Here is a 21,925-nt window from a genome sequence, read left to right on the forward strand (position 1 = left end):
TCTGTGTTTGCATGGAATGTGTGCAAGTTGGAGTCTGGACCAGAGGTGTCTTGGTGGTTGATGGAAGGAGATGCGACTGTTCAGGTAGGGAGAGGATAAGTTGTGTAGGACCTCGAATGTCTGTGTGTGAGGAGTTTGAAATTAGCACATTTGTGTATCGAGAGCCAGTGGAACTCCCGAGGCGTGGTGTGATGTGAGTTATGTGTGGGAGGTTGAGAATGAATCTGGCTGCTGAGTTCTGAATGGTTTGCAGTCTTCTAGTGAGTTGCTTGGTGATCCAGGCATAGAGTATGTTTCCGTACTACAACTTGCTGGCGACGAGGGAGTGACCGTTTTTATAGTGTTGCTTGGGAGCCATTTGAAGATCTTCCTCAGCATCTTCAGGGTGTGGAAGCAGGATGCAGTGACAGAGTTTACTTGTGCGGTCATGTCCAGTTTGCTCTTGATGATTCTATCGATTTTCCTGTCATGGCTGCTGGGTGCAGGTGTAAGTGCAAGTTCGGCCATTCACCAGTTGGAGCCCCACCTGAAGCTTAACCGCACAAGGACCAATATGTTGGTGGCTGGTTGCCAGCCTCCCCATTGGCACTTAATAACCTATGTCAGTGTCCAAAGCCTGCTTTACCATTTTGTTATCTAGGATTTCTTTTTTATCAAGACAACTCAAGATGGCAGCTGTGTTGAAATCTGCATTGCTTCAGTTATGGTCCATGCATAAAGCATTCTCTGGCAGCATAGAATGAAAGGATCAGTACCGTGTTCCCTCACAACTTTACCAAAAGCAGCTAGTTTGATCTAATCCAGGAACCTTACTTACGAAAAGATCTACAAAGACTTTACAGTGCAGCCACTTAGCTCCTGGTGTAGCTGAAAAAAAGAAAACCAGTCTCATCGATGAACAGCTCCTCCCATTGACTGCCTCTGTTCGGTCGAATCAGGTTCAGAATGCTCTCATATCACCAAATAACCCTTACTGTGAAATAAGACCCATTTTCCTACAATACAAATGAGTGCAGCATACCCCTTTGAGGTCCTTGCAATCATCTACATTGCTGCTACTGAAAATCCCATTTAATAATCTCCCTGTAGGGCAAATCCTTTAATTGCTGGACCCCACAGAGTGAAATTCTCTGCCTCTGTGTGGAATTCAATGTTCTTTATGAAAACAGATGAAACTATGTCTTCATCCTCAGCCACCTCAGTACAGGGCTCAGAGGTTTACCATTGAAGCCCCTCAGTCATATTCACACTTACAAATTTCAAAGTGTAATGAGAGGAAAATGTGACTACCCTTTCTGGTCAAAACATAGGATTCAACATTTCTAGCTGCTAAAATTCGTTTTTTCATCATTGACAGGTCAGTTTTACCCACTGTTAAAAATACTGTAGCCCAGGATTAAAACTGCATTTTTTTGAGGCGTCAGCGACAGGAACTTTCTATGACGTGAAAACCTCTCCTTCATCACCTCAGTTTAACGACCTTGCACAGTGGTCAATGCTACCGTTTTTAATTGTCTTTCTGCCTGTGACAGAGTTATATAAGCAATTGTTACCCACGATAGCCTGGTAGAGAGATTTTCACTTGTAGGTGGTGGTTTCCCCTTTGCAGCGGGTGGCATCTACTTGCCGGTGTTGTTTTTCATTTATCATCAGCAGACAAGCAGCACCATTTCCGGCCTGAGGCCCTTGCTCACTAAATATACCCTTCAATGAAGAGACTATTAGAAAGCAAAGTGCGTCGTGCTTTAAACACTCAGAGCAATATTTATGACCTGGTTTTTGCGATGCAAACCTCAAGTCAGATTTTTTAAGCCACGTAAAGGCACTTTGAGTGGCTCCGAAAATCTAGAGTAACATAAGGCAGCGAAATCGATGCATTGCGTTACTCTGCCCTGGGAAGGCGTTGCATGGGTGCACCCACCCAACTCTCATGGTTTTTTATACATTCCCAGATTTACAAAACATTGTAAACCTGAGAATGCTCCAAAAAGACACTCCTCCCCAGGAGAGGAATAAAGAGGAGAAATATCTTTCTACGTCCTCTTTCTATGAGTGCTGCATTCTGCAGCACACTAGAAAGAGGAATATGCCTCTCATTATTATTTTTGTTCAGGAAGGTGTCCCTTCCTGCACAAAAACAATTCTGCATGCAATGCAGGCACACTTGCATCGTGGTGCAAGGGTGCCTGTATTGGCGCTAGACTGCCAAATGTAAGCCAGAGCAGGGGGAAAAGTCAGACATGTGCCGTATGCCTTAAATACGTTGCGTTCCTGCCCTTTCCCATTGATGCAGTGCAGCACAACAAAGTGACTTGCTGCTTTGCATGAAAGGTAAAGGGGAGAGATGCTCTGCATTTAATACAATACAACGCATTCCTGTGTTTTCCATGTGCTGGTGCCAGTTTGGCTGCTTAGCGCCAACGCAGGTACCCTTGCACCATGGTCCAAGGCTGCCTGCAATGTAAGCAGGATTGTTTTTGTGCAGCAAGGGACACCTTCCTTCAGAAAAACAATCCTGAGCTGCCTAATGCAGCACACATAGAAAGAGGGAGTAACAAGGAGGAATAAGGATATTTCTCCTCGTTACACCTCCCTTGGGTAGGCATAACTTTTTGGCACATTCCCAGGTTTACCAGTGCTGGTAAATCTGGGACTGTGCCAACATCCATGGGTGGTTGCGTGGGAACATCCACGCCCATGGAACGCCTTCCCAGGGCAGAGTAACATAACGCAACGATTTGTGCTGAGTTGCATTACTCTGGATTTATCCAGCCATGCTGGGCCACGCAAGATGGCCTTGCATGACTTGATAAATTCAACTTAGGATTTGCGTCCCCCTTGCAACGCAAAACCTTTATAAATATGCCCCTAAACATTAAAATGCAGTTTTTGATGTCATGTACTTCAGTGTTAGTTGGCTGAAGTTCAGGGTGTAAATTACTATTGTGATCATGTATTAAACATGGTGGTGCGTCATGTGGCTGTGGCCTGATGAGATGTGCCAAGTGCCCTGTCCTTCAGGGGTCTGTGAGGGCTAATCAGGTAGCTCTGTACTTGAGGTCAGTGAGCGAGTGTAGAGGTCAGAGCATATAGGTGCTCCACTAACGTCGAGGTGGTATGGACAGTTTGAGCTGCATACACAGTCACAAAGCCGCCTCCGGCACTGCAGACCTGGAAAAGTGCTTGTAATGACAGTAAACTGTTCAGAGCAACTAGTGAGGCTTACCGCAGGCAACCAGCCCATGGGGGCAGACACCATTACACAAATAGGCATAGTTACCAAAAAAGATTCACATATCAGGAATATTTAAATATCAAGACAAACAGGCAAGAGAGAGAGTCTTCCCTACACTGCTATAAATTCAAAACACCAGGAATAAAGTCGCTGGCAACTTAACAATTTCAGTGAAAGTCTCTTGCTCCATATTGGGAAGAAAACAAAGGAATCCTAGTTTTTTATTTTAAAGAACCCTCACTCACCAACATAGTTGGTGACAAGCTCCATCATTGGGTTCCCACCCTGGGTGCAGAATGCCTCCCAGGTGTGCTTTGATGCCAGATTTACTGTGGATCTGGGATTTTTTTTAACATTGTGGGAAAAGTGCAAGTGATATAAAGTTGACTCAAGGCCATCCACCAGTTCAACCACTTTTTAATGGTAGTCTTGGGCAAGTTTAAAAACAGTGGGGCATATTAACAAGGGCCGGCGATAAATATCGCAAAGCGCGCTTGCATATTTATCGCCGGCTATCTCTGGAATTTATCGCCCGGTTAGCGCGTTATCAACAACGCACATCGCCGAGGCGATAAAAATTCCAGAGATGGTGTGGATATCGCTGTTTTCCATGGTGGAAAATAGCGATATCCTAGGTGATAGGGCCTGTGGTCTTAGCCACAGAATCCACCCCCCATGTTAAGTATGAGTTAGTCAGGAATTTAACAGACGTTAAATTCCTGCATTAAGGCATACTTAACGTGATTTAAATAATCGCTACCCTTCCTTGTTAATATTCCCTGGTTGGTTTCACAGCCACGCTTACTTTGCATCTCATTAGCGATGCAGTTAGGCGTGCTGGAAACGGGCGCTAAGTCAGCAAAACACGCGATAGCGTGACTTTGCTGATAAGGCGATAAAATTATCACCACGTTTTGGCTGAAAACGGCCGCAAAAGCAGCGATAATTTTATAGCGCCGCCTTGTTAATATGCCCCCACGTAGGGTGCCTTCAAGACTCCAATGGTGCTGTGCATCCCTTTTTCATCTGGTGAACATGTTTCAGCCTTTTACCACTGAGGGCCCTTAAGGGTCAATATGGCTTTTGGGAGGACCAAAACCTGTGATGCGAATCCACCCTAAGACATGCCCTGCAAACTTGTTTTTCAAACTTACACACAATGAATCACTTCCTGTGACTGTTTCTGTTGAATAAAGAATGAAATATAAGAAGAGAGACACTTGCAGTTATGTTGGTAGGATTCTTACAACTGAAACACAGGGAACAATAGCATAAGCCCAGGCTGGGAACAAAAAGGGCATGCATTATGTCCCACAGATGTTGGAACCTCTAGCAAACATTAATATTATACAACTGCATACTGAATCATGCAGTGGCTCACTCGCAAGCCTTACCCAAAATAGTGGTGGTGACTGCGCAATATGTTTGGTTACATAACACGTGAATGAAGGCTTGTGTCACACTCGTGTACATAGGTAAATAAATAAATAAAATCTTTTGATCCACTTGTTGTGCAGTCTTTCTTTGCAATATGGTGGCCCCGAGGGGGTGGATCCTGTTGTCACACTGCAATATTATCCATATGACGACTTAGATTAGCTTAAAAGCGTCCATGCTATGGTAGGTGTGGTCTGTGTTGCCCCCCCATTTTCCTAACTTACTTCGTCAGGGCATTTCATTATTTGATACATCTTCTATGTCTCATCTTGAGCGTCATATCTTATTGTGAGTGTCTTACAGCCAACATTAAATACCCTCCATCGGGGGATTCACTGCACTTCCGGGGATGCACTAATTCAGCTCTGCGTCTGATGGGTACCAAGGATTTCTCAAAATGTCTGACAGGAGGGGAATGCCCTTGATGTGATGCCCCTGAAAAAGACTTCCTATATGAAATGCAACTTCATGAATTACATGCAGCCATTCTCGTATTCTTTTATTATGTGTATTGGGCCATTCTAGTAATGAACAACTGTACATGACAGAACGTCCGCGCGGTTGGGTTATAACTTGTACTGCATTTCTATGCCATCTCCTCGAAGGGGTGGGGGAGATCCTGCTCCACCCAGTTTGCGCATGTAGCGAAATTAACGTAAACTTAAATCTGCTTGGAAAATTCCTTGTGACGTCTTGACCACTTCATTCAGATACTATAAAGGTGGATGTGTCATGTGAGTCCCTGCGTTCATATATACCTATACCAAGGTCTTGAGAGAGCGTATACTGTACAGTGGGGTTGATTCGGCTTGTATTGAGCCAATATTGCACTCGTTCTGTAGTCTCCTTATGTATAGTAGATAATATGGGGTGTACTCTTCGAGTCAGAGGGGAGAACACCATTTTTGACAAAGACCCTTAAAGTATCTACTTTGTGTGATGGGTGGATAGTATTTGTGTGATGCCCATAAACCTAGCAAGATATTGGGAAGGGTTTTATTTGTGGAAGTTATTTTCAGTAAATTTGTATCCCTTAAGTCACAAGCAAAAAATATCTCTGGTAATTACAAAGTGGCTTGTTTCCAGGATGCTGTGTGTCAGGCGGCAGCTTGAAAGGGGAAAATGACATACTAACACCTGCAGCCTGTATATATATTATAAATTCAGTATACTTCTGATGTGCTTGGGCTGTTACATTCTAGTATGTGTTCACCAAAGCTCATCGTTGTTGAAGTACAGTGTTCCATGGACTATTGTCATTGAATACAGTTTTTTGAGTGAACATGCGGTAAATCCACTGTTGTTCTTTTTCCAGTAGTTCTTTTTCTCTATTCCTGGCTGGTTGTTCAATCTGTTCAATGACCACCCATCTCATGCCATTTGTTGTATGTCCGCTCCACAGTAAATGGTCTGTCATCTTTGTTGTGTATGTCTTGCATCTAATATTGCTGCGATGTTCGCAGATCCGTGTTTTGACTTTTCTGGTGGTCGTCCCTTCATACAATAGGTTGCATGGGCAGGGAATGAGGTATACAATTTTGGTAAAATTACAATTGGTGTGTATCCTTATAGTCCATGTCTTTCCTGGTTCCAAGTTGAGTGTCTTCGTTGTACTCTTAAGATAGTAGACACTGCACTTTCCAGATGCATAGTGGCCCACTACTCCTGCTAGTCCCCAGCTATCGAGGACAGTGGTTCTTGTAGGTATGGTTTTATACTTTGGCCGTGTTGAGACCAGACAGTCATTTAGGCTCCGTGACTTTTTGAATGAAAATAGGAGTTTCTCCCAGTTCAGTTTTCCTGTATACATGATCTTCCAATGCTCATTCACTATCTTTTTCATCTGATTACAGATAGTGTTTTATGTCGTTACACATGTCAAAGGGACTCTGGTGTCACTGTGGGTAGTAGGTTGGAACTGAGCGCCCCTGTTTTGACTTTCTGCCCGTTTGTACACAGTCTTTATGATGTTTTCAGGATAGTTCCGTTGTCTGAGGTTTTTTTTTCAGGGTCTTAACCTGAACGTTGTAATCCTGAAAATACCATAAACTACATGCAAACGAGCAGGAAATCAAAAGAGAGAAGCTCTGTTGGAACCTGCTACCCACAGTGATACCAGTGTTCCTTTGACATGTGTAACGACATACCACACCTTCTCTAATCAGATGAATAAGATAGTGAATAAGCACTGGAAGAGCATGCACACAGGAAAACTGAACTGGGAGAAACCCCTATTTTCATTCAAAAAGTCACGGAGCCTAAAGGATAGTCTGGTCTCAACACACCCAAAGTATAAAACCATACCTACCAGAACCGCTGTCCTCGATAGCTGGGGACTAGCAGGAGTAGTGAGCCACTATGCATGCGGAAATTGCAGTGTCTGCCATTTATGAGTATCACAAAGACACTCAACATGGAATCAGGAAAGATATGGACACTAAGGAAACACACCAATTGGAATTCCACCAAAATTGTATACCTCATTACCTGCCCATGCAAACTAGGCTATATAGAGATGACCACCAGAAAAGTCAAAACGCGGATCTGCAAACATCGCAGCAACACAACGAAGATGACAGACCATTTCCTGAAGACCAGACATACAACAAATGAAATTAGATGGATGGCAAATGAACAAATTGAACAACCAGCCAGGAAAAGAGACGGACAACTACTGGAAAAAGAACAGCGGTGGATTTACCGCATGTTCACTCAAAAAACTGGATTTAATGACAATAGTCCATGGAACACTATATACTTCAACAAGGATGAGCTTTGAGGAACACATAATTGAATGTGACCGCTCCAGCACATAGGAAGTATACTGAGCATATATTATTTTATTTATTTTTATTTTATTTTATTTATTTTAAAAGTTTTAGATAGCGCTAGCTTGACCTGTAGGTATCAGGGCGCTTTACATACACACTGTAAAAACAGAAGGAAATTGCATTACAAAATAGGAAGGCAGTATGGAAGCAAAACAGATAAAAAAAAGCACTACATGAGAAATAGGTAAACAGTGCAGGGGTGGGAGAGAAAACAAACGAAGGTGGCCAACACAGTCCGGTCACCAACTATCCTTGAATGTCAAGAGAGAGAGGAGTCAGCTTGGATAATGAAGTCTAGGTTAGTTGACGTTGGTCAGGAAAGTATTTGTTAAGGAGATGGAGTTTCAGGTCCCTTTTGAAACAGGAGAAGGAGGGGTTGCATCTGAGGGCTCTAGGGAGAGCATTCCACATCCTGGTAGCGTTGCCAGAAAACGATCGATATAGTGTGATTTTCTTTTTTCAGTTTTGGAGGGATAAGAAGGAGTGAGTTGGAGCTTCTCAGAGTTCTGAATTGACCTGCTCTTACCAGTTTGTTGTTCAAGTAGTTGGGGGCCGGAGAGTGAAGGGATTTGTGTGTGATGCAGACCAGCTTGTAAATACACCTCCCTTCCATGGGAAGCCAGTTGAGGGAGTTGAGAGCTGGAGTGATGTGTTCAAATCTTTTTACTCCAGATATGAGTCGAGTGGCCATGTTCAGCACTGCCCTTAGTGGGGCTAGGTGAGCTTTTGGAGTCCCAGTTAGGATGGTGTTACCGTAGTTGATTTTAGAGAGAACTAGGAATTGAACTACTGTCTTGAGGTCATCATGGGGAAGAAAAGGTTTCAATTTCTTGAGGTGTTTTATTGAGTAAAGCTCACTTTTTGCAGAGTTTTTGATGTGGGCCTCCATTGCTAAGTTCCTGTCAAGGGTGATGCCTAGAGACTTAACTGAGTCGGATAGGACGAGGGGGCAATTTAGGGCAACCAGATTCTTGAGCCACTCTTGGATTGGTCGGTGGTTACTTTTTGGAGAGAATAGGATTAGTTCCGTTTTATCTGGGTTGAGCTTTAAGTGGTTAGCGTTGAACCAAGTTTGGATCTCGATTAGAGTGACATTGAGGTGTCGGATGTCACTGGGTGACTTGATTTTGAAATAGATTTGGGTGTCATCAGTGTAAAGGGGGTAATTCACTCCAGCTTTTTTCAAGATGATTGTGAGGGGCTCCATGAAGAGATTGAAGAGTGACGGGGAGAGGATCGAGCCTTGAGGGACCCCAAGTGTGACTTTTGTTGGCTTCGAGAGACAGGAGTTGATTTTAATTTGTTGCGAGCGGTGTTGAAGGAAAGAGGTGAACCATTTTAGTACTGTGCCATTAATGCCGGAGCGCTTCGTCAAGGTCTCCAGAAGAGCTGGATGATTTACTGTGTCGAATGCCGCAGATTGGTCAATAAGGATGAGTAGGCAGGCATCACCTTCATCTAAAGCCTTGTGAATATCGTCAGAGATGTTGAGCATAGCTGTTTCAGTGCTACAGCCTTTCCTGAATCCTGATTGAAAAGTGTCGAGGAGGCTGAACTCATCAATGTTTTTGTTGAGTTGGTGGAGAATACATAAATATATTATGTATACAGACCACAGGTGTTAGTGTGTAGTTTTCACCTTTCAAGCCACCGCCTGACACCCAGCACCCTGGTAACAAGCACTACGTAATAATCATACATATTTTCGTGCTAGGGACTTAAAGGATTACAATTGACAGAAAATAACTTCGACAAATAAAACTCTTCACAATGTCTTGCTAGTTTTATGGGACATCATAGAAATAATATCCACACAAAGTAAATACTTATGGGTCTTTGTCAAAAATGGGATTCTCCCCTCTGTCTTGAAGAATGCACCTCTTTATGCCTACCATACATAAGGGGATTTCAGAACAAGTGCAATACTGGTTGGGATTCGCCAAGCAGAATCAACCCCACTGGACAGTTTATGCTCTCCTATATATAGGTATATATGCACCCAGAGACTCACATGACACATCTACTTTTATAGTATCTAAACGAGGGGGTTGAGACTTCTTAAGGGATTTTCCAAGCAGATTTAAGTTTACATCAATTTCTCCACACACGCAAAAGGGGTGGGGCATGATCTCAACTCCTTTGAGGAGGTGGGGAAGAGATGAGGTACACATTGTCACTCAACCATGCGGCCGTATTATCATGTGTGGCTGTTCACAACTACATTGGGCCAATACGCACGACGAAGGAATATGAAAACAACAGTATATAATTCATGAAGCCGCATTTCGTATAGGAAGTCTTTTTCAGAGTCATCCAATCACTTCAATGGCATTCCCCACCTGGTAGACATTCAGGGAAATCCTTGGGACTAATCAGCAGGTGTGGAGCTAGCGCGCCCCTGGTAGGGAACATATAAAAAGCTGAGTCAACGTGTTCCCGGAGGTGCCATGAATCGGCCGATGGGGAGTGTTTATTGCTGGCTGTAAGCCACTCACAGTAAGATATGGGGCTCGAGAGGAGACAATGAAAGTGTATCAAAGGGTGAGATGCCTTGACAAAGTAAGTGGGGAAAATGGATTTGGGGCAACAGAGACCATGCCTACCATACTATGGACGCTTTTAAACTAATCTAAGTCTTCAGATTGTGATATTAGAGTGTGACAATAGGGTCCACCCCCTGAGAGCCACCATCGTGTAAAGAAGACTGCACAACAAGTGGGTCAAAACATATTATTTATGTATTTAACTATGTACACAAGCCTTGATTCAGATGTTATGTAACCAAAAATATCGCGCCGTCACCATCACTATATTGTGCACAACTTGCGATAGATCCACACCATGATTCGCTATGCAGTGTTATAATATTAATGTTTGCTGGAGGTTCCAACATCCGTGGGACATAATGCATGCCCTTTTTGTTCCCAGCCTGGAGTTATGCTATTGTTCCCTGTGTTTCAATTGAAAAAATGCTACCAACATAACTACAAGTGTCTCTCTTCATGTATTTTAATCTTTATTCAACAGAAACAGCTGCAGGAGGTGATTCAACGTGTGTATGTTTGAAAAACAAGTTTGCAGCGCATGTCTTAGGTTGCATGCGCATCACAGATGTTGGTCCTGATGAAAGCCATATTGACTCTTATGAGCACTTAGTGGTAAATGGCTGAAACATGTTGACCATATGAAAAAGGGATGCACAGGACCATTGTAGTCTTGAAGACATGCTTCACTGTTTTTAAACTTGCCCAGGACCACCCTTAACAAAGTAGGTGAACTGGTGTATGGCCTTGAGTAAGTTTTAAATCACTTGCACTTTTCTCACTCTGCTAAAACAAAAACAGCTCCACTGTAAATCAGGCGTCAAAGCACACCCAGGAGGCATTCGGCACTCAGGATGGGAACTCAATGGAGAAGCATGTCACAAACTAGGTTGGTGAGAGAGGGTACTTTGAAAAAAAACCTAGGGTTCCTTCCTTTTTTCCCATATATGGAGCAAGAGACTTTCTATAAAATTGTTAAGTTGGCAGCGAGTTTGTTCCTGGTGTTTTGAATATTTAAATGTCACTCATACTTTATGTGAGCATCATGTGAATATTGGCATCCACAGGTTCATGCCCTGCTGTCCACAGTGGCCTCTAAAGCCACAAAAGCTGTAATGTTGTATCCTCCACTTTGCAAAAGTTGTTAAAGTTTGAGAAGCTGTATATGGCTAAAATTAGTTGGGAAATAGGTGCTATAAGGATACCACAGGTTTCTGTGGTACTTGCTGTGACTGAGGTTTCCAATGGTATGAGAAGTGTAATCTCTTCTGCTTTTAACTAGTATCCACTGTGAGCAATTTTTCTTGTGGTATATAATGTCATGTGGAGATTTCCTGATGCTTGCGAAACATAAAAGAATTTGCAACCCTCGCCAGCATGCACACGGGCAGAGAAGAACCATACACCTTTGGCAATGGTCAACAAATCAATAATTTAATTTTTGTGGGTGTATACATGACCCACAATGGAAAACTTACCTGATTAGCTCATGCGCATATTATTGAGTGATACAGAGCCTTGTCTCTGCTACCTCACACCATAAATAAAGGTAGCAGCACTCATAGATAGTGGGCAGTCACCTTTAGACATGTGTATGCAACGAAAAGTGAGTATTGGCATTTGGCTTGTCTAAGGACATTGTGGAAGACAGTGCAAGCTCTTCCCTTCAACAAGCAGTGCCTTGCCAGACCACAGAGGGCACTGAGGAAAACACACTTTCTTTACTATTGCCCATTCACAAAAATGCTATGTACTATTTATGCTCATAGGTCTAAGGAAAAGCACCGCCTTGGCTAGCCTGCATGCATCACTGAAAATAAAGCATGCTCTTTGTGTGTGCATGTGCAGTACAAGAGGAATCCCTGCCTGTGCTGGCATGGGTGCTCAGCAGAGCATGGGAGGACAAACTGGGACTTCACTTGCTAAGATCGTGCTGCAAAAACATGGTGAGCCACCGCACACGTGGGATTCGTATTGAAATCAGGGGTTGTCTATTTAGAGGTAAGGGATGTCTGGAGAAATATGGGATGCTATCTTGAGTAACAATAAACATTAGAACTAAAACCCTAATGCTTCTGTCTCGAGCACTGCACCGTACCCCTATGCCAGGCCCCCAGTAATCAGGGGATCACGCATGAACGGAGACTCAAGTCTTGTGGGCTGGCCAAAATCAGAACCTATTGGGAAGTTTGACATGTGACTGAGTCTGAAGCCCAAACAAGTCCAAATAAAGCCCTAATTTGTAAGTAAATCTCCCTATGTTCTTTCAGCCCAGTCTGCCTTTGCGTGGAAAGTGCCATTTGATTGGAAGCGGAGTTGGCCGGTTGAGTGAACAAGAGTGTACCATAGCCCGCAACAGCAATTGTTTGTTCCTCTTTGATTGTCATGTGGATGATGTAACATTGAAACACCCCCTTTACAGCTCTGCTTTTCTGCTCACCTTCTGTAGGGCTCCTCAACCTGCTGAGCACCTGAGCCGCTGGAACGGGCTGAGCCTCCCCCTCCTGCACCCGCACGAAGCCTCCCTCCCAGGCCAGCGGGACTTGCTTTGGGCTTTTCTTTGGTTCTTTTTGTTTGTTTTTTGTTTGTTTGTTTGTTTGTTTCCCCATTTGCTGTGTCTTCCTGTCCATCCGTTCTGGCAGTCAGTTCTGTTCTTCGATAAACCCAATATCTTTTCCAGGCTCAAGCCCCCAGCTCAGAAACATTGCTGGTCAGTACCATCTGCTGATAGGACAGTAGGCAAGTGGTATGATGCTCATCTACCAGTGGCACAGTGGTCTACTGCAGAGCAGATTTGGGTCCGATTTAGAACTGGTGCCACTCTGTCGAGTTGCTTGTCCCCTGGTAAGGTGCGTGTACAATCGTAGGTTCACTGACCCACTGGCGTTATACTTCTCTACCAGTGGTATGTTGGTTCAGTATATGGGATGCTAGTCCTAAAGTGAGATTCTGGACCTCTAGTGAGATGCTTGTCCAGCAGTGTGTTGCTAGTATTCTGGCAGGACCTTGATCTAACAGTGGCATGCTGGTGGATTGGTGTGATGCAAATATACAAGAAGGACACTGGCGTAAGAGTTGAAGGTTGCTCTGATGTTGGGATACTGATGCAGTTGTGGGATGCTACTGATTCAAGTGAAGAATGCAGGCCCAGAAGTAGAATTTTAGCCCACTGGCAGTATCCAAGTCTGCGGTCACGACAGTGGTCCACCAGCAGGCTATGGCTCTACAGCAGGGCGCCTGTCCCCTATGCTCTTCCACCTTTAGGGACTCAGAGTATGTCCTGCTCTGAAGTTTCTGGATTACATTTCTTGCATTCTGTACAGTGTCAGGTACCAGGAATTCCAATTGGTACTCCTAATTTGCTCCAAAAGCTCTGCCCTGCCATCTTTATGTGCTCAGCATGGGGACATTGAAAAGATGGCTACTGAGAGTGAGTAAACCTGCCAACTACTCATCTGCGCTGAAAGGAAATATGCTTCACAGACCCGATTTTTTGAGGCATAATAAAGACAGTGTTTTTTGCCAGCCTTCTCGTCCTCCTAAGTTCTGCTCTCCCTATCTTCAGTTCTCCCATCAGCAGCTCCCAACCGCAATGCTTCACTCTTCTTTGTGTACTCTCCTGTTTCCAACTTTACCCCTTTGCTTTAGCAGCTTCCACCATCCTTGCTTCAATCTCCGTGGCCCCAAAATATCAAAGTCAGCAAATTGTTTGACATGAATATCAGGTCCTAAATATTATTATCAAATTATTCCCAATTTGAGTTAATAATAGAAAATCTGCACTTAGTAGGAAGAAATATTTATAAATTTAGGACCAGATATTTATGTCAGACAATATTTCTGCATATGATACATTGACATACAATCTTTCACCATGTTTGCCCTCTCTCCTCGGCAGCTCCTGCCCTCCTTTATCCATCCCAGCTTTGCCCTGTCTCCTCTCAGCAGCTCTTATTCTCTCCTTTTTCTACCTCTATCCCCTCTGTAGTTTCTACATTTGCCCCATCTCTGTCTTTGATGGTTTCTCCTCACCCTTCTCTCTTTGTTTGACACACTCAGTTTTTGTTCCATCTTTTTTCTCACCTTATTGTCCCTCATCCCCACAGGAGATTCTGCCCTTTCGCATTTTACACCCGCTTGTCCAGTTTGAAGAGTCCTCTGCTCTCTGTGACTGGCCTTTCTTCCAGTCTCTACTCTCCCTGTTTTACACTCTCTGTGCTAGGTACCCCTAAAAAATGCTCCAGTTTCCCTACGTTCCCCCGTCCGCACATTCAGAACCATAACCCCCCCCCCACCTGAAGTGGCATAGGCCCCCCTGAAGTGGCATAGCCCCCCTGAGGTGGCATAGCCCCCTGAAGTGGAACTGCCCCCCTGAAGTGGAATAGCTCCCCTGAAGTGGAATTGCTCCCCTGGAGTGGCATAGCCCCCCTGATTGTTTTCCAGGACTGGGAGCAGCTTTGTCAAGGCGCCTGGATTTGTACCTACACCCGCGGTCGTACACCCTGGAGGGCTGGATTGATCACTCCTCTTTCTGGCCACTCCATCAAGGCCTCGGTGTGCGTGATCACAACCCTCCTTTGTTCCCTCATCAAGGCATGAGAGTCTCCAGCAGAAGCAGCAGGTTAATGCTGTATTAACATCACAAATGGTAAAGGCATTGCAAGGATCTTGGGGGCATATTATCAAGCACGGTGTTAAAATTATCGCCGCTTTAGCGGCAGAAAACTGCCGCTAAATCGGCGATAATGGGCTTGATAATATGCCTGTGAGAATTCCAATGGAAGCCCATGTTCGCACCAGAACATGGACTTCTATTGGAATCCTACACCATATGACTACTTTTATAGCAGATTGAAAGCAAGTTTTTGTCATGTCTGGATACAAATCTTCACCGTCTGTGGAGTTACACAAGTCTCAACCCATTGCTGTGTAATTTTGACATCATGCAATTATCCCAATTAATTTGATTACACAGGCACAACTTTTATACACAGGATGATGTGACCCAAATTGTGTCAAGTATAGCAAGCTGCTAGGCAGATATTGCTGCCAGTTTCACAAATTGTGTCAAGAATAGCAAGCAGCTAGGCAGATGTTACTGCCCGTTTCACAAATTGTTTCAAGTGTAGCAAGCAGCTAAGCTGATGTTGCTATCCGTATCACAAATAGTTCCAAGCATAGCAAGCAGCTAAACAGATGATGCTACCCGTTTCATAAATTGTTCCAAGTCTAGCCTGCAGCTAAGCAGATGTTGCTGCCAGTTTCATAAGTGTATGCTTCATATTGCAAGTCAAATGCAATTCCAGACACCGGCCTCCTTGCAGCCTTTGTATTCTCTTGGGTGATCCCCATTCAGCCTGCATGTTATGAGTAGGGGTGGGCGGAACTCGCAAAGTTTCACTCAGCGGAATTCCGCGGAGTTACCTAAAAACTCAGAGAGATTCTGCTGGGTTCCGCGAGCAGCATAGTTCAGTGAGTCACACTGCTTGTGATGAATTTTCGTGCCGGGAGCTTGTACCACACTGTACAATCAGCATCAACGGCACCACGAGACACACTAGAGGGCTCTGCTTCTTTCTGCTGCTGCTCGAGTAGATTTTCTAATCAAGCAGCAGGTTTCTCAGAACGAGCGACAGCTTAATACGAGGGGTAAAGACCTGCTGCGACCACCCATGTTGAGAAATCTCGCCAGGAGGCGGTCTAGCTCTCGATTTTCTCGCTTGCGCTTGCCAACTTAATGCACCAGTTGGCAGACTTCTTCTAAAACTCTGTACTGCAAGCAGAGTGGGCAAAACTCCACCCGAGGAGCAGAGTCTACCACCCACCCCTAGTGATGAGTAGCACTAGACAACATCCCACACTTAGTACAAAGTAGTCAGACCTCAGTATGTTTTATACTAAATAAAGCACCGGGAGACAGTTCAAGTGTATACCAAACTTGGAATAGAAATGGGAAAGGCAACACAAGGCAAGCTCTTTAATGCACCGACCCAGGATGACAAAGTTCACTCTGCCATTCTTATGACTCCTTTAAAGTTCATCTATCAATGTCTAGTGATGAAACAACCATAAACTGAACTACCACTCTCCTACCTCAACTTCTGCCCTTCCCTCTCCCATGTCATCTTTCCAACCATTCATAGAATTCATTACCTACTTCACCCATCAGGAGGTGCTAATGGCTGTGGTGGGGATGCCTCACAGGGCATCTGGGGAGGGGGGTGAATGGTCTGCTTGATGGAGGGAGGTTTATTGGAGTATTGTGGCTCTTATTGTGCTCATACTTTTCACAGCATGGCCCAATTTATTGTTGCATGGGCTAAAGACTAGAATAGTACAAGTAGTGAGCTCTGGTGCCACAGGCTCCTCAAATTCCCATACTCTGACATATAATGTGGCCAAATGTATGAAGGAGGACCAACATCAGAAAGCAATTCGGTATATAAAACAGATTCCTCTGCCATCCTCTAAATAGCATCTCAAGCTGCTGCAGTCGGTGTTCTACGATTTTAGATCCCTGTCTTGTAATGCAAGGGATTCTAGGGAGCCAAGTCAGGCTTTTATCATACAGACAAAGAACTACGGGGCATATTATCAAGGACGGCGTTAAAATTATTGCCGCTTTAGCGGCAGGAAACTGCTGCTAAAGTGGCGATAATGGGCTTGATAATATGCTGCAGAGAATTCCAATAGAAGCCCATGTTCACACCAGAACCTGGGCTTCTATGGGAATTCACAGGGGCATTTTATCAAGCCCATTATCGCCGCTTTTAGCAGCAGTTTCCTGCCACTAAAGTGGCGATAATTTTAACGCCGTCCTTGATAATATGCCCCTACAATCCTCATCAGTTACAGTATTAGATGATATACTTTGTGATCTTTTTCGGCATGGCTACCCTGTCAATTCAGTATATTTTGTCCAGCTGTTCCTCACCTGCTCCAATGTCTATAAAGGGAAAATGTACACATGTCTGGTCCCAGAAACTAGAAGGCTGTCCCATAGAAAACAACCAGGTTCTCTTGTGGACAGTGGAGTAGTGGCAGAAGGTGGTAAAGAAGGTCCCAGATACTACCCGAAGACCACTTCGGTACTATGAGAAGGTAGAAGAGGGTGGCATATCATTCTCTATGGTATTACCCTTTTCTTTAAAACTGTGTTATAGTTTTTTACTAATATTTGGCAAATGGCACAATGCAATGCAAAGCATTGCATCAATTTACTTACCATTATAAAAGTCTGCAGGTGCAGCACAAAATTGCACAGTGGCAAATGAGCGTCCACGCAACTTAGCTATTAATCCCTCTTGTATGTAAAAATCTTCCTTTTCTATGAGCAACTGACGTAAAAAATCATGAAAACATGGTTTATCCCTCCTAAGCTGTGGTGAATCATTTTCTCATATTGCTTTGTAATTGGGTATAAATTCAGAGCTGACGGAAGTAAATTGTGTGCCACGCTGACCTCTATGAATCCGTGTGATTGTACATAACTGTTCAGAGAACCAGCTACATCGTCAGTGTAGGGGTCACGTTGATGGTTAGTGACGCAGAATTGACACATCCTTTGCCAACATTTTGATATTGCATCCTCTTGCCTCCAGGTCCCCTTAACAAGCCACTCTGTTATCTTCACTCTATAAGACTGTCTTGCAGTTGTACATATGTGAACACTCCGCCTAAATTCTGTTGGGGATAATCCCAATGCAGATTAGGTATTCTGGATTAACTTCTATCTATTCTAAAGAACCAGCTGTCACTCTATCTCTAACAGTAAGAAGACCACCAACTTCATGTAGAGTAGAGATTCCAGTTTAAGAGGGCCGGATGGCAGATGACCTGAATTTACTGAACCCCAAAGAGAAAGGGGAATAGGAAATGAGCAACTGGCACCCCCCTCCCCCACAGTGTGGCTCCAGTTAGTTCAGGTACCTCTGGTAAGAATGAACATCAGTGGAGGCTAATGGTTTCACAAGTAGCATTATACCCCTCTCTTCCTTTTATTCAAGCAGAGCTTGCCATGTTGACTTCTAGGGTGCTAGTTTGAAGAAACATCTGAATTTTATTGGCCACATGGAGACAGCGGGTAACTACGACAATAATGAAGGGAAATTGCATGTTATTGCAGTCTCTGAGGGGTGAAATAGAACTGTCGCGTAGTTACATTATTCTGGGATTTGTTTGCATTCTGAATATTCACAAATTTGGCATGATCCTGGGAGGATGGCAGCCACGCCCCCTAAGGCTGCATTGAATGGCTATGCCCTGTTGCCTTGCACCTCTCTACATTCCCAGCATGCAGCTTCCTTTCATAGTGTTGCCTTCCCTCGACCAATTCCCCATGGTTCATTTGTGTTTCTCTTTCCTTTTTCCCTCTCTGCCTCCCTCGCCCCTTTTTCTCTTTTACTCCTCCCCTTCTTTTTTCTTCTTATTTTTTTTCTACACCCAGGCCGTCCGGTCAGTAACTTCTTTGACGTAATTAAACAACTTTTTTCAGACGAGAAGAGCGGGACGGCCGGCCACTCGCCCGGCAGCCCCACCAAGCCTAAATCCGGAGGCAAGCGAAACGAACCGGGCCCGCACGAGCCCGGGCACCGAGGAGAAGCCAAGTGCCCAGGGGGCGGAAGCGGCAAGGAGAAGGCAAAGGCTCCCACATCCATCAGCATTCCAGAGCGGCCCTAGCAGCACCATGTTGTAACGAGCCAAAGCAAAATGAGATTTACCAGTCTCAGGGGAGGGGAGGCAAAACATGAAATGCTCGCTGGAACGATTAATCCTTAAGGGGGGGGAGCAGGTTCTGAGATTTAAAAGCATGACGGCTTGACCCCCCTGCTCATGGGTAGACTGGTTGTGTATGATGGAATGACTGTTGATATGTATATATATTTATTTATACATATATATTGCATACTACATAGTTAAATATACATTAAAGCACTAATATGCGACTGGGCACGTAATCAAAGTTTTCGCCACACATGATGATGCCGTAGCCCTGGGTTCATCACCTACATGTGCAGCAAAATCTTTTACTCAGGCCCACTTAGATATAAGTGTTCTGGAGAGGGAGGATCACCTAGATTTGTAGTCAAGCCCCAAACCAATCGGACTAAAAAGACGTTTTTTAAAGGCATCCAGTTTTTAACTACTCTTATTTCTGCCTGCTGATAATCCGGAGCATGCCTAAAGGAACCTGCTTTGCATTTTTCTTGGGTCGGGTGTGTCCTGTGACCCAGTAGTCAACTGGTCAATAAAGTTTGCCAATGCACTATTCCTGGAATGCACCACAATGGTCCTGTCCAGCAAAGAGTTTGGGCATCCCGCAGCAGAAGCATGCGTGAACCCAAAGAACCGGGGTGTTGGTACGGTAGGGATTGGTCCTGACTGCCAGGTATACAATTTGCACTCTTGCAAAGTTCCTGATTAAAAGTGTCCCCACATCTATGCTTATTGATGCATTAATATCCTGTCCGCTTTAGGAGACCCTCTTTCTTTCACTCCCAGTCATGTTGTCTGTGTGGCAAAGGGTGATAGGCATATAGTAACATCTGGAAATGGTCTGAGAGACTGGGACCTCTGGAATTCTGGTAGGACCAGCCTTTAGAAAGCTGCTTGTCAGGCAAACCTCACAAAGACGACTGTCTCAGTCCTACCAACCTCCCAGAGGGGTCAGCTTATTAGGAACTATATCATAGCTCAGTCTGCCTTACCTGTGAGTGAAATGTGTGTTTCCTGTTTGGGTCCTTGTTTTCTTAGTTTTGTCTTCCATGCATCACCCCTTCTGACATCATGTCTCTTCCCATCACACCCTCTTTCACTGTCTTCAAGCCTTTCTAGTGGCAGGGGAAAGCCTGAGGGATGTTCCAACTCTGGTGAAAGGGGTGTTCTGCTCACCAAGCCACCATTGCCTGCAGATGAAGACCTTCAGGAGGAAGATCAAAGAAGTTCCTTTGTGATAATTCAGAACTGTCCATCATCATCACAAGTTCCTTCTTGAAGGTGTCTGCTGGGAAGCTTCCACTTATTGACGTCAAGAGAAAAGGGTACACATCGCTCCATTCTCTAAGCTTCCTACAAAGTTGGTCAATGTTTGGGAACCAAGCGGCGAAATGTCCCTTATTTTGAGAGCTCGTTCTTCTTTTTATTAAGACATTATCTAAGCCTAAGTTCTCTGATGTTCCCCAGTGCAGTGAGTGGTGGGTGCACTAAATGGGCATGGTCTGTCTCGAGAAGGGGCTGGCGATAATTATTTTTCATTTGCTCTTCTTCTTGACACTATTGTCTGAAAAGAACTTCTGGTGCCAGTCAGTCGCCAGCCCTATCACACACACCCACAATGTCTTGAAATTCCTCTGATCCACCATAACATGAGCAGCAAAATCACTACATGCCATGGAGGACTTCACACCGCTGTGTTCTCAATCCGAGACTTTTCTCAAGCGTTAAAAGGGGGCATGCCAAGTACACTTTAAAAGGAAGTTTGACTAGGCAGATCCTTGTTTTGCAAAGCAAGACAACAGTTCACAGAAGCACTTGCTGCGGGTTTCTAAACCAATGGATTCTCCAAGTCCAATTTCCTTGGTCACCTCAGAGTTTGTGGTTTTTGAAGAAGGGGGGAAAGGATGCGGTGCAGCAGGCTGTTGGGGCTACAATTGTGGTGTCCTTGAGATGATAAATATATAAGCTAAAGCATCAATTTCATAGACTATGAAAACAAAGAAGAGGCTCTTTTTTCTCATGGACAATCTCTTCCAGGAGCTTTTTTTTGTAAAAAAGAAAAAAAAACAAAGATGTATCTTTTCTTTCGTTTCCATGTTATTTTTGCTGCTGACAGGGAAATGGAAAATCCTCAGCGAAAGAACAAAAAAATACAATTGACTTGCAGCCAAATTTGATCTCCATGGAAATTCACAGAACTGGACTATTCCTCGCTGAAGAGGTTGAGGGTGATGCTGCTGTGACCTCAGTCTGTTTTTGTCAGACCTCTCTGCAGGATGGGAGTTAGGAAGTGTGCCCATGAATGGGACCATTCTGCCAGCTGGGTGCGGGGTAAAGATGCCCCCGTGAGAGTGAACCAACCCAGTCGAATTGTGTCTAGGGGGGGATGCTAATTTCCACATGGACTGCAGCCCTTCTGACTTTGGATGGAAATGAAAGGGGAAGGGTGAGCGAAATTGCATCCCAGAAGCAGCAAAGCAGCAGGAACTAGTTTTGGACGTAAGTGGCAGAAACTCAACGCAGCCATTTTGTCATTTAACCGCAGTACTGCTTTCTGCCTGTAGTGATCCCCCACATCCCTCTGTCTGAGGCAGGATTGTGCACAGCCAGTAGCAGGAAGCGAGTTGGTCACATGCCTGTGGAGGACCAGGACGGCCTCTCTCACAGAAATCACACCACCAGTGAAGGTGGGGAGGAGAGTCCAGGCTGCCTCCTTCCCATTGGCCAGACAACCTTGAATGCAACTGAGTTTTTGCTGCCCAGTGCTTCAGTGAATGTATACCAGTGTTATTTATTTGCGACGTATAATTATTTAATTTAAACGCTTATTTATCACTTGTGTTTTATTTTCTTTATTTTTAATGTTGGGGGTCAGGGCCAGGGGATGCTATTTATTTCCTGACACTGTTAAACATTGTCCATCTTACTGTAAAAGGAAAGGGATGGTATGAGGAGGGTAGTTGTGGGGGGTGGGTGGGAGTTGGGATGCCCGGGAAATGTAATCTCAAAGATATTGTAAACTTAAAAAAATGAATGCAAAACATATTTTTATAAAGTTTTTTCTGGGGTGGGAGCGGGAGGGTAAAAGGGATGAGCAAGTGGCATTATTGTGATGTTTGGTTTAAGTTATTTTCTCGAACTGGGTATTTATATGCACATATATG

At 44.4% G+C, this 21,925-nt stretch overlaps 1 protein-coding gene across 7 annotated transcripts in view; it reads left to right on the forward strand.

Annotated features, from left to right (window-relative positions):
• Window positions 1-21,711, forward strand: part of BRSK2 (BR serine/threonine kinase 2) — a 672,447-nt gene extending 650,736 nt beyond the window's left edge. For 4 of the 7 annotated variants that reach the window (XM_085644912.1, XM_085644916.1, XM_085644913.1 and 1 more), the window contains one exon: window positions 18,541-21,711. In XM_085644912.1, coding sequence (XP_085501038.1) covers window positions 18,541-18,725 — 185 coding nt within the window. In that variant the 3' untranslated portion in view covers window positions 18,726-21,711. Of the gene's footprint in view, window positions 1-12,495; window positions 16,665-18,492 lie in introns of those variants that run through there. The other 3 variants (XM_085644914.1, XM_085644915.1, XM_085644919.1) reach the window with 2 other exon arrangements.
• The last annotated feature ends 214 nt before the right edge of the window (window positions 21,712-21,925 follow it).

Source organism: Triturus cristatus, chromosome 3_1 (assembly GCF_964204655.1).
Source record: "Triturus cristatus chromosome 3_1, aTriCri1.1, whole genome shotgun sequence".
NCBI classification, from domain to species: Eukaryota; Metazoa; Chordata; class Amphibia; order Caudata; family Salamandridae; genus Triturus; species Triturus cristatus.